The 18,093-nt window shown below is 35.0% G+C and overlaps 1 protein-coding gene across 9 annotated transcripts in view; it reads right to left on the bottom strand.

Moving 5' to 3' along the window:
* ADGRL2 (adhesion G protein-coupled receptor L2) overlaps positions 1 to 18,093 on the bottom strand; it is a 282,141-nt gene that overhangs the window by 57,755 nt on the left and 206,293 nt on the right. For all 9 annotated transcript variants that reach the window (XM_005865701.2, XM_005865705.2, XM_005865708.2 and 6 more), the window contains exon 5: positions 1,268 to 1,377. In XM_005865701.2, the coding sequence (XP_005865763.1) occupies positions 1,268 to 1,377 (110 nt within the window). The remainder of the gene's footprint in view (positions 1 to 1,267; positions 1,378 to 18,093) is intronic.

Below are 18,093 nucleotides of genomic sequence, written 5' to 3' on the forward strand. Positions count from 1 at the left end.
AATGGTATAGAAAATACTGAAAACATAAAAAGCATCCATTTCACAGTAACACGGGAGCACAGAGCAGGAATGAAAAGAAAAAGATCATCTGTGTTTGGCCTTTAACTGATACCCCACAAAAAGCCAATTTATCAAAACTGTGGGTAGAAAAGAGAGCGACAGCGCCTTCACACAATGTAAGAATGCATTGCTATTGTATTGGACACAGTACATCTATTAGAATTTGGCCATTTGGTTATAGAAATACTGATGGTTTGGATGTAGGAATCTGTCAGAACTAGTGATCTAGTTTTGGAGGTTCTGGAAAAAGTAATTTCATTATTTAATTGGAATCCGATGATTTTTTTTTTCCTGGAGGAAAGTGTACCAAAACTATCTCAAATGAATAAAATTGCTGCTAATGAACTTTTAATTCAAATTCCTATGAAATGAGGCAACATGACACTTTTTTTTTTCAAGTTAAAAAGTAATGAATACAAGAACATTTTCAAACAAACTAGCTTATGAAAATTAGGTAATAAACTAAAACTTTTTAGTTGTCCAAAATGTACAAGGAAAGTATAGAATACAATTTAGAAGTATAAATTTTAAGGTTTGGAGGAAAACTGTACAGAATTAGAACATTAGCTGACTCCCACTTAGGGCATTTCCAATTGAATTTTAAATATCCCTTTATGGACCTCACTATAAATGGATGTTAGGCCAAATTAAAAATAGAAATATGTGCACAATTTTGTCATATCTATGTTGCTTAGTGTTAAGATTCCATCACTGAATGTGGTAAAGAAATGCTCCCTTAAGGACAAAGGAACCAAAAGGGAAGCACTGGCCTCAGTTACTGCAATGGTAGCTTTTCACAGGCACTGAAGTTACCACGACAGCAGGTAGCCATTCAAGTAGCTCACAATTAAAACCAAAGTCAATTCCTTCTTTACAAAACCGTGAGCCAAACCAATTTGTCAGCAACTGGTATCGGGCAAAAGTACAGATTTCTATCTGCCCTATTGAATAGCTAATTCAAGTTTGTTTCCTGGAAAAAACACTAGCCTTAAAAGCCAAACACTTAAGAACACAGACAGACACTTGGCCAGCATGACACGATGGCTTCCTTCCACACTTCATGAAGCTAATTGGAGGCCCGAGTCTGTTAGTGCTCTGCATGCATAATGGTTTTTTAGGCCATAAACATATGCTTCTTTCACGTGTGTAGTCTTTCAGCATCAACGAGGAATGCTGGAGAAATCAAACATATCAATTTCATACTTACTGTAAGGGACACATTCATACTGGACTTCAAGATATTTGTATGTTCCAGGACATGGATCAGGAAATACATCTGACCCAGTAACTACTATACACTGTGTTCGATTGTTGCACCTGGAAAACAAAACAAATCAAACTTGTGTGACACAATAATTTAGTTGCTTATTTTTGCTAAAGAGACATAAAAGAGAACTGATTCATTTTTTTCCTCAAGAAACTAGTACAAATTCAACTGACATTAGGTTACTCATCATTATGAAAGAGTACAAAAGTCGTATTTGCTTTATGTTTTAGTATTTCTGTTTTGTGGGTCACACTAGATTTTAACTCAAAGTAAAAAGAAAAGAGCTAATACATCTCTATTATTCTACTACACCTTTTAATTAGAAGTTTTAACATATTCAAATAGTGAAAAAAAAAAGTACCAGGATACTCTCCATATTTAAGAATTAAAATCACAATAAAAATGTTACTATGACTGAACAGAAACATACAATCACAAATTGAATAGCCTGAAAGTAAGGGTTTTTTTGTGGGTTTTGTTGTTGTTGTTGTTTTGTTAATCCTCACAAGAGGCTATTTTTCCATTGATTTTTAAGGAGAGTGGAAGAGAGAGGGAAAGACAGGAAGAAACATCAATGTGAGAGAAACACATAAATTGGTTGCCTCTTGCACGAGCCCCTATCAGGGCCCAGGCCAGGGAGGATCCTGCAACCAAGGTTGCAGCCCTTGACCAGAATCGAACCTGGGACCCTTTGGTCTGCAAGCTGACGCTCTATCCACTGAGCCAAACCAGCTAGGGCTGAAAGTTTTGACAACATAATAAAACAAAGGAGGTACCAGCTTTTGAAGTTTATCCTCTAAATCAAGTTTGGTGTTAAGTTTCCTACTATAATAGTCTACTCTATACTCTTGAATCCTACATTTAAAATTTAGGCCTGGCCGGTGTGGCTCAGTGGTTGAGCACTGACCTATGAACTAGGACAGTGGTCAGCAAACTGCGGCTTGGCAAACCCCGGCTCGCAAGCCACATGCGGCTCTTTGGCCCCTTGAGTGTGGCTCTTCCACAAAATACGGGCTCTTCCACAAAATACCGACTTCTGCACATGGACCACGAATTTTCAATTGCACTATACGTGTGCGCCTGCACGTGGTATTCTGTGGAAGAGCCACACTCAAGGGGCCAAAGAGCCACATGTGGCTCGCGAGCCGCGGTTTGCCGACCACGGAACTAGGAGGTCGCAGTTCAATTCCCATCGTGACACATGCCCAGGTTGTGGGCTTGATCCCCAGTGTGGGGAGTACAGAGGCAGCTAATCAATGATTCTCTCTCATCATTGAGGTTTCTATCTCTCTCTCTCCCTCTCCCTTCCTCTCTGAAATCAATAAAAACATATTTTTAAAAAATAAATAAAGATTTAGCATAGTGCCTGGCATATATTGAGTGTCTAAACATTGTTTTTACTCTTTCAATTTTCTAGATTAATGTGCTGGTACTATTAATATGATATGACTATGAAACTTGGTTCTTCTAAATTAAGACTCCCTGAAACATAACATTAAAAAGAATGTCACTGACGTGATGCCTAGTATGTCCTATTTATTACAACTGGAAGTATTTTCTTATGTTTGTGTGGTCAGTAAATTATCAAGATTAATAGAATTAGGTTAGAATTCTAGGCAACATGGTATCTATTTAAGTTCTATGAATTTATCCAAATGATCTTTTTTATAAGCTTTTTAAAGGCAAGAATTATCCTTTATAAGTATTATTTGTGGGCTTTTATTATATTTTCCAAAACTACATAAATTAAGAAGCAAAGCAAGCAGAACAAGAGCATTATACCAAAACTTATTTAACAATTTGAATACCAGACATCCTATAGTACATACAATAACTGGACTAGAAAATGGTAAAAAAAAAAAAAAAAGAATGAAAAAGCAGCCCTGTGTTTTTATTTTTAAACTAGAGGCCTGATGCACGAAATTCGTGCAAGATTAGGCTTTCCTTCCCCCGGCTGCCGGCATCGGCTTCCCTCTGGCACCTGGGACTCGGGCTTCCTTCGCAGCCCCGGCTTCATCCAGAAGGATGTCAGTCTAATTAGCATATTATGCTTTTATTATTATAGATCCTTACCTGAGGACATGATTTCACTGACGGGGGCATTGAGAGGGTAGAGATAGATAGATAGAGAAAGAAATGTTGATGTGAGAGAGCAATATTAATCAGTTGCCTCCCCCACTATTGAACCCACAACCTGGATATGTTCCCTGACCGGGAATTGAACCTTTTGGTATATGGGATGATGCTCCAATCAGATGAGCCACACACGCCTGGGCACAGCCCAGTTTATAGCAAAGCAAGTAACTAAAGAACAGTGGAAGAAGAACTGTGTCAGAGAGGTAAGTATGTTAACAAGTCAGGCACCTTAGAAGCTATTTCAACTTAAACCAGGTTGACTCTTCCTTAGAGAACAGCAAGACCTGTAAACCTCTACAGAATCAAAAAGGTAAATTTTATAGGCCAAGATATATTATAAACAAGTCTTAAATATTAAATAAGTTATAACTAATATTGTTTGTGTGAATACTAAGCTAACAATATATTTTCTCAAATGTAATCTATAGTATTTGGTACCATATTTTTAAAAAACGTATCATCTATATATATAAAAGCCTAAGCGACTGGACGACCGGAACGACTGGTCGCTATGATGCACACTGACCACCAGGGGGAAGATGCTCAATGCAGGAGCTGCCCCCTGGTGGCCAGTGCACTCCCACAGCCAACCTCCTTATTTGGTACCATATTTTTAAAAAACGTATCATCTATATATATAAAAGCCTAAGCGACTGGACGACCAGAACGACTGGTCGCTATGACGCACACTGACCACCAGGGGGAAGATGCTCAATGCAGGAGCTGCCCCCTGGTGGTCAGTGCACTCTCACAGCCAACCTCCTGTGGTCCCTCCACCTGCCGCCCCTACCAGACGGCCAACCTCTTGTGGTTCCTCCCCCCAGGTGGCAGGCACTGATAGCCCAATCAGGGTTGGCCCCCGGGCTGGGATGGAGAACCAGGGATGGGTGGCAGTGGATGTGGCCCCTTTCCCAGGGGAGCCGAGGGCTTGCTCTGTCCCTCTCCCTGGCCGGCAGGCCCCGATCGGCCCACTGCCCACCTGCCGCAGTGGAAGGTGGAGGAAGGGAGGCTGGGAACCACGTGGTGTCTGGGAGCTGACGATGGTGGCATCGGCATCTGGCGACCATTGCCTCCTCTCTGGCCTAGCCCTGATCGGCCTGGCCCCGATCAGCCCTGATCGCCGGCCAGGCCTAGGGACCCCACCCATGCACGATTTCATGCACTGGGCCTCTAGTACAAAATAATTTCCAAGAACATGTATAATGTAAATGGTGCCCTGTCACATTCTTCTGTTTTACTTTCATTATTCTGTATTTCTTATAAATTGGTTCAATCTCTTGAGGAAATTTGCCAATTGTTCTCAATTTAGTGTAAGTGAATTATTTTAACATAAATCACAGAACCAATTTTATATCCTAAAAATTTAAATAATAGAAGATAAGATTTAAGATTTCTCAATAGGTCAATATCTAATGTTTCAACTAATGTTTCATTCTCTCCTTTGTTAAATTTAGAGCAAAAAGAGATTTCGCTCCTTTTTATAAGTGTCTTAATCTCCCAGGGACCCTCAACGACTAACCCATAAAACCTAAAGTTCTTTAAATTTCTTTCTTGTATATACTCATACCTACAAAGGTCCTCCCTTTATATAACCCTCACACCTTTCAGAATCAAAATAACCTTAACTCATCTGAGTTAGATCCCCTTTTACAAACTCCCTCAGTATACATTTTATAACCACTCAACAGTGTTAAGTCTGCCATGCTGCAAATGGTTTTAAAACGTATCTAAAAGATATTCATAGCAGTAATCCCCCCAAATAATTCCACTTGTTAGTAAACTTTCCATATATATCATCACTGTCCCCCTTCCCACAGAAGCTTCTTCTCACGTAATCAATCCAACAGCAGGTGGGAGAGAAAGGAAATTATACTCAAGGCTGAAATGCACGAAGAGCATGACGGACTTTGGACCAAGGTGAAGAAGGATGTAGCTCAAAGAGTTTGGGGATTTATATATTTTTTTCAAAAATAAAGCATACCTGATTGATTACCCAGTTTTTTCCCACTAGAAGGTCAGAAAGAATAAATATGACTTTAATATGGAATTCAAATTTTTCATTTTATATTTTTCAATGTCACAATATGTTGACAAGAAGTATACAAGGGACAAAGTATTCCTGCTTCCATTATTTCTTAAAAGACCAACACCATGTAAATGAAAAATAATTGCTCATACTTATTCTTTCTGATCTTTGTATTAGTCATCTCACCAAAATTACAGGTTCAAATAAGTGTTAAAAGCAATTACCATCATTACTAATCACACTGTTCAAAACATTCACTTTAAGACAGCAAATGGTATTAATTCTTGGGCTATCTTCCTAAGTACAATTGAAGGTAAGGAGACTTAATGGAGTTCCTGCAAGTAAAACTATGTATATTTCTAGAATTCATGGCATCTCAAGATGTCAAAAATGTTCATTTTTATATGTCATATATTTAAAAAATTAATCTTGAGGGGAAAAAAGTAAAGGGTTAATCAGCAAGAAGTGGAATGCAGAAGCATAAAAATATCAGATCTGTATAGCAGTATCTTGATTCATGGAAAAGAAAACCAAAGCTTTTAGAGGACCAAATGATGGAAATAAAAATACATTCAATTATGAATGAAGCAAGTAGCCTTAAGTTTCCACATACAGTAAGTGTGGGACACAGGGGAAAAGGAAATACCCAATGTGAGCTGTTAGCATGAAGAAAAACCTGAAAACCAATACACTGTTGGTAAGATTTGACACTTGTAAACTGCTATCATTTAAGAAGATAGGGAAAGAGAAAGCAATTAGATACAGAAGCAAAGTAAATTTCCTCCAACTGTTCTGCTCCAAGTTTTCCTTGAAACAAAAATGAAAAGGCACACCTAAGCCAAGAAAAGAACGGCATTCATTTGTTTGTTTTCTCAGCCCGAGGCATAGTTCCTGGCCATAGTTCCTGGCATAACTTTCTCCCAGGGGGAGAGGTATCTTTATTAGTAAAGGTATGGTTGTACTAACAAAGTATCAGTATATTTTAGTAATACCATGTGAATTATGTTAAAAATCTACACTTTTCTCCAATGTTAAGCATGAATTCAAGTATGAATGAGAATAAGGCAGAAGAGAAAAATAGGGCTTTTTAAGTAGGTGGACCATTGATTACAATTTGAAGGAAATACAATTACTATTTATCATAAAGAAAATAAATTCGAGATATTGATTAAACACTTCAACTTTAATAAAATTTATCTTATTTCCTATCTGTAAAGATGCACAGATGGGTTAGGCTAGTTAAGCACCGGCCTTCAAGATGTGGTCCTCAGACCGGGAGCACCAGCGTCAACTGGGAACTTGTTAGAAATGCATCCTCAGGCCCTACTCAAGACCAACAGACTCAGAATCCAGAGGCCACACCCAGCAATCTGAGTTTTAACTAGTTATTCGGGTGATTCTGATGACTAAAAACCACTGGGTTAGAGAACAGTTTAGGTAGTTTAGTAAAGAATAAATACGTATTGGAAACTCATTCTTTTGCTCTATAAATCTTAATAAAATACAAGTAAAATACAATTTCATTAAGTAATGAATAAGGTTTATGTAGCAAATACATAATAGAGTTTATGATGCTAATATGATGTCCTTTGCTATTTTAATCATAAGAATCAAGGGTTTTAGTTGCTCTAATTTTGAACCATCAGGTTAGTTATTTATAAATTCCTAACCTGAGGGATTTTAAAGAAGTACAACTTCTAGGAACATGCATATATCACATGCAAGCCCATTTTTAAAAACAGAGAAAATGTTATTTTTTCCTAAAAGTTTGCTAGCTAATGAAAATTTTGAACACTAAATAAACCTGGACATAAATATTTTTTGACAATCTGTACCAATAAACTGTGTTCCCTAGAAGGACACAGTTAAAAATAACAATAACAAAAAACGATTCACTGTAATCACTGAAAATTTTTCTACATTCAACCTTTGACTTATTTACTCAAATAAACTTAAACAAAGTGGCTCAACTATAGGAAGAAATAATGATTATTTTTTAGAAAGATCTCAAAAGTTGCATAAGTGCAGCCCTTGCAAATAATGTCTAAGCAATAGCTGAGATATAATGTATGATTTAACATCTAGTAAATAAATGTAAAGCACTCATTTTCAAATTCTAAGCATATAATCATTCTTAATATCAAACCACATTTCCAAAAATTTCCAGAAGTTGGCATGGATAGACAAAAGATAATCATTACTTCACATCCACTGGGTTAAGAGCACTTTCAAAAAATATCACCTATATATTATTTCTACACATTCTTTTAGATCTCAAGTTTCTATCATTTTAATATTTATTCCTCTAATCTTCTTACTAATGTAAAATGAGAATTCCATGTCACCAAATTAAATACAATAATAAATGCTTTGTACATTATCAAGTTCAAATACCAGAATAAAAGTATTATTTCTGACATTAATATTCATAACTTACATTTTTAAAACATAAAAACCATCAACTACACCCCCAAAAAAATCCTAAATCCTGCTTTATAGGCCATAAAGCTGCTTTAAATGGAACAAAAAGACCGACTTTAAAAAATTATTTTAAAACTCATTCGTTTTAAGTCTTTCTACTCTAAGTAAGAAAAAAAAAAAATCTACTCAGGAGTGAAGCCAAATGTGTATCTCTAAAGCTGAAGAAAATAAAACCGAGTAATTTTGGAGATGAGCAGTTTACTAATTTACTTCCTATACACAACAGAATAGCAAACTTTAGAGTTAATATTTAAAGTCAGTGATATTGTCCAGGTTTGTGCATAATGTGTAAGAAAAATATACTTCAAGGAATATATAATAAATCGCTCAATCATCACAATTAGGAGATCGTAAAAAGCGAAAAGTATTAAAAGAGTACATTTTATCTCACAAATTTAATAAAAATTCTCGGGTTTCAATATTAACTTTTAAGGTAACCACAATATTTTTTAAAATTAAGATAAATGTTACCAAGAAAAATGTGTAATTAATCAAAGGCATTTTATGAACGTGTAATACCATAATTTACATTCTCATACATAAAATTTACTTAGAAAATGTCATGCACAAAGTAACAGCAGTACAGTCTTTAAAAAAACATCTTTTTTGAGGGAACACATGAAATATTAATGCAAACTAACGATTAATATGCTGATTTTCCTTAATCTTTTAAAACTGTAAATGAAAGGCACAATGCACATGTTACTTATTATAATCTGAGAATATATTTTACAAAACATAATATAGCAAATCGCTTATCACTCAGATGCAAAAACATTTGCTATTTGGGAAGTTTAGCTTTTAAAAGAGGCTTTAGAATCAGAAAGTTCCAGCCCAGCTCCTTACTTAACTGTGAGTCCATAGCAATGTATTAAACCTTTCAACCCTAGCTATACCTTCTTTACATGTTTGTTGTTAAGGTTAAATGAGATGATGCAGGCGAACTCTCTGTACAATTACTCACCAAATATGAATGACCAAAAACAACAAAATATGATTAATAACAACAACTACTCCCTTGTATAAGATAAACATCGACTTGCAAACCTTAAAGGGGCAAACTATTTTATCTTTCTATAGAAATCATACTGCACACGATTTCCTGTGTTCAGCTTTAAAAACAGGCCGAAACTATTCATGCAAATTTGTTTCCTTTCCAACTCTAATCTTGAACTGTACAACGCCCAACAGATTGCTTTTACTCTTCTTTTGATTATCTTATGCTCATTATTACACTTTACCAAGTGCAAAGTATGGAGATGAGATTCCATGTGTAATCTATTGTGAGAGGTGTTTTAATCAATAGCCTTGTTCTGCTGGTTAAGCAGGGGCTTCTGTTTTGGCAAGATAACATTAGTTTATCCAGTCATGCTCCAAAAACCATTGGGAATCTTCAGCAGATCATTAGATACGCTACAATAAAGCTTTGGTACATTCTCTTTGCCTCCTTAAATTACTTCTTCCCTGTCCCATCATTCCTCATCTCGATGGCACTGCATTATTACTGCATCTCCCCTAAAACGTACATAGAGCTATGTCTCCAGGCCATAGGATGCCATTTTCAATTGAAGCTTCTGCTTGAAAATATAAATTAAGAAAATTTCATTATCTCCTGCCAGGGGCCATTATTCACCACAGTTCTAAGGAAGATTAAAAATTCAAAATCTACCGAGTTGAACAAATACTCCAGCATTCAACAGAAAAGCTCAGAAAACTAAAAATTAATATCATGACAGAAACTAAAAATTAATGTTTGCTGGAATTTGTTGGAGCCATCCTCTAGAATTAGAACAATTCTTTATTGAGTCCGTATGTTCAGTGAAGATTGCTTCAACAATGCCAGTCTCTCGGTGGTATCCGTTATTTAAAAAATTCAATTATAAAATGCTATCAATAATAGGTCTGTTTCTTTCCTGAGTTACCTTCTGTCTTGGTTAAAAGTGTTCACTTTTTGGAGATGAAATAAATGTATCCAAGATTCCAGGGTATCATGGAATGATAACCCTTTCCAAAGTGCCCAAAATAAGCAGAACATTCACAGGAGTGCCCTGGAAGAGTTTAAACCACACCCACACGGGGAATCATATCTTCTGAATGAACAGAACATGGATGGTTGAATTATTGCACTATAAATCCATTCTTACTAATGAAATGATGTCCATGCTTGAGCTTCAATAAAAAATTATTATATATCAATAAGTAAATTTTATTCTATTCAAGTACACAAGTTAAAATTTTAGAAACGTTACCACAAAGGGGAAAAAAGAAAAAGGACACTGGCAACCTATAAATTCTTATCAGAAGTGATTATATGCCTGACACGTAATAGGATTCACTAATTATTTTTAAATAAATGAAATAATGATGAATAGTTAACTTGTCTCTTTCTGCTTTCAAATAAGCACAGTTAGGAGAAAATAAGTACTTAGACATCCAATTCTGCTTCAATCAGCTGTACTTGATTCTCAAAGAATTCTGTCAATTTGGACACAGTTTGGTATAATCAAAGCCAATAATATAACACTTGTGAGATAGATCTACTTAAGGAGCAAGGGGAAAAGTACCCTTTGGCTTACAAATCACTTCATACAACTAACAATTCCAAATGAGCAAGGAACATAGTACTGCAGATACCAGAACCCCTGTATTTTTTAGTCCAAATTTAGAAAACATTTTTACACAAGTGGCAGATGATCTTAAAACATGAAAGGTAAATTCCAATTCAAACAGATTTGCTCAAGCAAAGTAATTAAGTAAACCAAGAGATACGAAGATATAGGTAACAATCATCATCACTAAAGAGGGAGACTGAGTTGAATGTTAAACCAAACCTTTTATTTTTTTACTGTATAATAAAATGTTTTTTTTTTAATCATCTAAACTTCTCTTCTGTGAGCTAAGGAAAGTGGGCCCTGCTTTCTTTAAATATTTATTAATGATGATTTCGGAGCCTAACTAATTGCAAGGTAAACATGACATTAGAAAGCTAAATGGTGTGTAATTAATATGGTAAAAAATAAAAGAGTTCTATAGTCATGTTCTCATTTGTCATATAACCATGCTCTCATAAGTTATTTAATAATTTCGTGTATTCTAGAAGATTTCTACCCATCACAAAGTATTTAATTATGTAGACATGTTAGAATACTGTACTCTCTAAGCATTATAGAATATTGTTATTTAAAGCATTTCAAAATCATGGAAATAAAATTGAATTATTGAAATAAAATCACTATCAACATCTCTAGGAAAATATGCTTGAATATTGGTACATGCTTGAGTACATAATTTGGAAAAAATAAATAATGTAATTTCTAATCCATTTGGTTTCCTATATACTGGTGTTTTCAAAAAAATTAAATATAATCTTGATTTTTTAAAAATTGCAACTGTGATTAAATCTTTGCAACTGTATTTTAAAAAGATATTTAAAAAGCCAATTTATTATTTAAATAAGTATAAGCAAAAATACAAAGTATCTTTCTGTATTATCAATATATAAGCATAAACCTGTATGACTGAAAAGTGTACAGTATGTAACAGAAATAGAAAGCCAAATAAACATCAGGTAAACCTACAGAAAGTTAATAAAAGCTTGATTAAGATCATGCCCAGAAGATTGTCATTCTGTTTTTCAATATGTTGAAAGCAGGAATAACATAAAAATGACACTTTCCATAATCATTTGTGTCAGAGTAAAATATTGTGTCAGGAATAATAACCACAAAGTATGCATACTGTAATATTTATAGCTCAATTTGCATCTTAGAAACTTAAAAATATCCTCAAAAATTCCACATTAATTACTGAAATAAGCATTTTGAAATGGCATTGCTGATCTGCTAAAGACAACTTTCTATGTTTTAGGAACCTTTGAAATTTCTTGCAGTTTCTACTGAACCTTGGGGTCAGTTTAATGCAAATTACGCTTAACTCACTCAGAGCCTTATTAATCCAGTACAAAATTCTTGTTTTCACAAATGCACATTCAACATAAATGTGCGTGCTTTTACAGTATTAGCAAAATAGGAAGTATTTATTTACAAAGCATGCCACTTAGACTAAGTTTCATTCACAGGGTCATCAGGTCTAACTGCTAAATGAAAGGAAAAAAATAATAATTTAAGTGGGGATAAACTACAAAATATTGAAATACTCTAAAAATATCACTTGTGTCCAGTTTTTCAAGAACTCTGCTTTTATTAATTCAAAAGCAATTATTATGATCTGTATCAATTAGGAGCAGTGATTTTTAAAAATTGTTAACCTACTATAGTTTGCACTTGCAGAAAGTATCACATTATTAACAAGGGAAATCGCTATGGGATGCCCTAGTTAGATTAAATTAGCAAGAAACTTGTTACCAGACCATATGAAAGACATAGCGTAATAAGACATGACCTTGCAGAGTCTTGGAGCCAATCTGTGATGTTTTTCCTTCTTCTAGCCCTGGCTCATTATCTGCAAAGTTACAGACCCTTTTGTCGGGGGTTCTTTTTCTTCAAATTGTGAGGGGATTTTTGGTTTCTAAATATTTAATTAGTCCTGTTATGATATGAGAATTGTTTTACATGCAAAGCATTTTGATTTTCATATTCTATCCCTTCTAATTATCCTTAGATTTAGAATGGTCATCCCACATCTTTTCCTTTTGTAATTATTTACTTCTTAAAGATCATTTGGTGGAGAAATATTTTCACCCTGGTGGCTCTTCTTTTCCACAAATGGCTTTTCTGGTCCGTTAATTACCCGCTCAGAGGATTAGAGTTTGGAATAATGAAAAAAGAACCTACAACCAAAAGGAGTTTTAGAGGGCAAAACTGAGTAAACCAGATTTTTGTTGCTGCTATTTTAAATTCACCTTAAAGATTACTCCCTTGGTTTGGATATGACTTTGATAAACAGGAAAATTATGCCATAAATATATTTTCTGCCTCCCAAGATGTTTGATGGGGTGTCATTTAGTCAGTATTATACATTTCTGCATATACACGAAACAGATTTCTAGTCTAATTGACAGCTAATGTAATTTCCGCTTTTACAGACCTCATTGATTACAGCACAGCAACAAATGTTCACAGGACTTCCTATACAAATCAAACTGAAAACTTAAAAACAAAATCATTTTAAATTTGTCTACCTATAAAAAACATTAGACAAAGTACATGTTGTTGAATCATTTAATCAACTCAGGAAAATTTACTTTTTACTTAAATGACTACATTTATAAATGCTTGTTTTTGTGGGTGTGTGGTTTTTTTAACAATCGGATTTCTCATTCTTCTATATTATACTAAAGTTTTATCACTGAAGGAACAATTCAAAATGTCTCACTGATACACACCAGATTCCATTTCCCTAATAAAAACTGCACAAATTTTGTACAGATATTTACCTAACTTCTGTAAGATAAGAAGTGAAAAACAATAAAGGCAAAAATCCGCAACCACAGACTCTTGGAATACTGTTAGCAGTAAAATAGGTATGGAAGGCTAAAAACAATCCTTAATACCCATAATATAAATAATCAAATCCATTAGAGACTTATAAAGAGTTAGATATGCTGTGGATCATACACTCTCAAAATTAATGGAGTCTCACCTCATTGGCAAATACATGGCACATTTCACTGGCTTACTTCTGATAAATCAGAACTAATCTTTAATCATGACAAAATATTCATAATCTAATCCTTTTATCAAATTGACTATCACTGCAGGAGTCTCATGTGTTTGCACAATTAAAAACCCCATGTTAGCTGCATATAATAAGGCATTACATTTGATGCAAATCCTTTTCTATTGAAATAAGTGCCAAGCTGGCAGCAGGAAGTAGCTGATAAGAAAGCAACAAGGCACTGCTGATGGCATTCTCGATAACTGAACACCTTCTCATAAGCATTCAGCCTACAGTGTATTACTCAAAGTGCTCTTTAAAAAACAAACAAACACACAGATCAAGGGAAGTGTCCTCTTGCCGCATCTCAGTCACAAAGGCAAGAAATTATCTAAAAACAGACAGATAACAGATAGGGAGAAAGAGAGGGAGGGAGGGATGATGATTTTGTATGCATTCTGGTACTAGAAACAGTACTATAAGACATATCAGCAATATAAGACATAGCTTAGGTACAGAAATACCTAGTTTTAAAAGCAGAGAAATATCCTAAATATACCACATCCAACCAATATCTATGCAGGAAAACAAGACAAAACAAATGGATATAAAATTGCCTATTAATGTTCTCTGCTACAAAAAGAGTGAACTCTATATTGTTTCAGAATTAATATAAAGGGCCTAAAACCCTTGTGTTATTTTCCATATTGATATTATAGAGTTAAAATCAGTCTTTAACATCTATTTTATAAGTATTCCATAATTTTGAGAAATATAAAGAGCATACTTTTTGAAAAATCCTTTCCTCCTTAGACTAAGTGCAAGAAGAGGATCCACAAGGCTCCCAAGAAGAAGAAAGCTGATGAGATGCTGCATGCCATGCCAAGTTAGAAAGGGTGAGGACAGAAGCTTCATTAACTCCCTTATCAGACCTACGGTCAGTATTTCCTCAACATACAGTACATTTTCACACTTCAGGCCATTGCTCAACACTGTCCATTCTCCATCAGATTTTGAAAGTGCATGGTGCTACCTCAGCGATTTGAAGTCATTATTTCTGTACATCCCTCATCTTCTTCACCAGATTGTAATATTTTTGAGGGGTTTGTGCCTGTTTTAAGAATCTCTGAGCCATGTTCAGTGCATAATGCTGTGCCTTATCTAAAATTTATTAAGTCCATAAACATCAGTCTATAGACTTGAAAATATTCTTCCCAGTCATACATAAATAAATTTAGAGTATTTGTCACATTAGCTTGTACATCAGACAGCTTAATAATTATGTGGTAGCATAAAACAGTGGATAAAAGATAAAGATATAATTTTCAGAAGTGAAAAACAGTTCCATAACCATAAGATATAAATCAAATTTAAAAACTTTTTTGAATTTTGCAGCTTGTATAAGTTTTTAAAAATGACAGTGAAGCTAGAAAGCTTCTATTCCATATTATCTTCCTAGCCTGAATTAGCTTCATATCAGTAACTTGTCTGAAAGGCTCAGTTCATCATGACCTATAAAATGTTAGACTTGAAAGCTTTAAATACCGCTAACACCATGTACAGGCTGGGGAGGACAAGGCTGTGTGCTGTGAAGCATCAACCCTGCTCTTCAGAGAGCGAACATGCACTCTTAAGCCACAGATATAAACAGGGTACGCATATTAAATAATGAGTGGCTAGAAAAACATCGTTGTGACTGCAGATTAAAGACAATGCACACTTTATTACATTATACACACTGGAATCTATTAAGTATTTTAAGATTTTTACATGTCTTACAAAAGTAACAGCTAAATTGAGACTGTTGTAATTTAATAAAATGTATTTGAAGTTACATATTTTATAGCAAGAGTTTCAGAATTATCTTTATTTGCAAAGAGCATTCTAATACTTCAAGTCCTACACTCACACATAAAATTATGTATTATGTTAGGAATCACAGCAAATTTATTAGCTATATTTGATATGTCATTATGAAGAAAAAGAAACAAGAGAAGTCTTGCTATTATCTTTGATCCTTCGCTTTTCCATTTCAGCAATCTCATTAATGTCAAAAGGCCATTAGAACGTCTGCCCACTTTTACATCTCAACAGCCTGAGCAGGGCAAAATCTTTTTTCAGGGATGGTTTCTTCTTTTTTAAAAAATACAGCGAAAAAGCTTAATAAAGCCATGAAGAACAGAATATTACCTTTGTTAAAGAAAAAGGACCACATGACAAAGATAAACTTTAGAATGTAAAATGCCATTTCTGAACCTGAATTGGGCATTTCTTTTTTGCTTTAAAACAAATTTAATTTTTCAAATTTCTAAAATGTTTTTAATTGCCAGATTCCTGTAATGTATGTAACAGTACCACTGACAGAACTTCTTTTTCTATTGAATAGTATTAGCTTTCTTAGGTTGGGTAAGCAGGAAGTGGAATTTCATTGAGGGCAAAATCTCTGCGAGGCACACAGTGCTTTCAGAAGGATCCGTGAAGCCACTAGAAAGCACAATTGGGTGAGCTAGAGAAGTCCAATGTGGTTGCAACAAAGGCACAGCAAATTCCTAAGGGAGGGAGCTCTGGAGTTGGGAAAGCCCTTCAGAGAAGTCTCAAAGTGAAGGAAAGAAGGAGGAGGCCACGCCTTTGTGCTCTGGCATTTGGTGCAGGCCGCCTCTGGGGAGAAGAGTTTAAGATCCCTTCAGCCCATGGCAGCTCCCTGACAGGGACCACTGTGAGCCCATCAGCAGACAATTTCCCAGGCAGCTGGGGGAAGGAGAGTGAGCAGCCTGAGCCTACAGGGGAAATCTGGAAGGGACACCACAACACCCACTACACAGCACTGGCACAGAAAACAGGTTAATTGCAATTGTTTTCAAAACAGTTCTTTTAAGACGACTTCTCATGTTCACGGTTTTTATAGTATTTTATCTTCTTGACATGTCAATCCTGTTTGCTAAGCGATAGTCAATGGGTTTCCTATAGAGCAATGAACCTTAACAGGCAGCTTTTAATTGGCCCACATAGGAAACCACATTACTATTAATTCCACAGCTACAGCACAAAATAAAGCCATTGCTTCTCTAACTCTAGAGCAATTAGACCTCTCGGCTATTTGGCTAGCTCTACTTCATGATACCCAATGCAGTTAATTATATTTTTTGATGTTAATAGTCTCTGTCAGTCTCAAGCATAACTTCTCTTTGATGAATATTTAAATTATATTTGAATAAAAATAATCTTGGTTACATTTCATATTCAGTAATCATCACAGCTTAATAAAGGCCTACTCGCCAAGAGTTGAAATAAATGGCAATGCACATATTAAAGGTCCTAAATCAACTTATCAGATAATATATGGGTAATTAGCATATCTATCTCTCTAGTTATCTAACATATGTGTTTATATACATTTTAAAAGGTATATTCTCATTCACATAACAACAAAAAATTAGATTTTAAAAGTTACTTATAAGCATTCTTTCCAATTACATTTATAGGAATTCATGAGTAAACAAGAACATCTAAGGGCTGGGTCATAAGATAATTTAATGTACATAAAAAATTACCAAGTTATAAAATGTCCCAGAAAAATCAGCATACATTCTCTTGCCTACTCTAGCTGTATTGTTTTGGCAAATTTGAAGAGTAATAAGAAAAAAAAACCTTTCAGACAAAGGAGGCAAGAGCATACGGAGTCAAGACAATCTCTTCAATAAATGGTGCTGGGAAAATTGGACAGATACATGCAAAAAAATGAAACCAAACCATCAACTTATACCATACACAAAAATAAACTGAAAATGGATAAACGTAAGAAGGGAAACCATAAAAATCTTAGAAAAATCCATAGGCAGCAAAATATCAGACATATGTGTAACAATATTTTTACTAATACAGCTCCTAGGACAATGGAAACTAAGGAGAAAATAAACAAATGGGACTACATCAAAATAAAAAGCTTCTGCACAGCAAAGGAAACCATCAACAAAACAACACGAGAGCCCACTCTTGGGAGAACATATTTGCCAATGTTATCACCGATAAGGGTTTAATTTCCAAAATTTATAGGGAACTCATACAACTTAACAAAAGGACGATTAAACAATCCAATCAAAAATGGGCTAAGGACCTAAATAGACACTTTTCGAAAGAGGACCTACAGAAGGCCACGAGACATATGAAAACATGCTCAAAGTCACTAATCATCCGAGAGATGCAAATCAAAACCACAATGAGGTACCATCTCACACCTGTCAGAATGGCTATCATCAACAAATCAACAAACGACAAGTGATGGCGAGGATGAGGAGAAAAAGGAACCCTCATGCACTGCTGGTGGGAATGCAGACTGGTGCAGCCACTGTGGAAAACAGTATGGCGTTTCCTCAAAAAACTAAAAATGGAACTGCCATTTGACCCAGTGATCCCACTTCTAGGAATATATCCCAAGAAACTAGAAACACCAATCAGAAAGGATCTATGCGCCCCTATGTTCATAGCAGCACAATTCACCATAGCTAAT

This window comes from Myotis brandtii, unplaced genomic scaffold, assembly GCF_000412655.1.
Source record: "Myotis brandtii unplaced genomic scaffold, ASM41265v1 scaffold21, whole genome shotgun sequence".
NCBI lineage: Eukaryota > Metazoa > Chordata > Mammalia > Chiroptera > Vespertilionidae > Myotis > Myotis brandtii.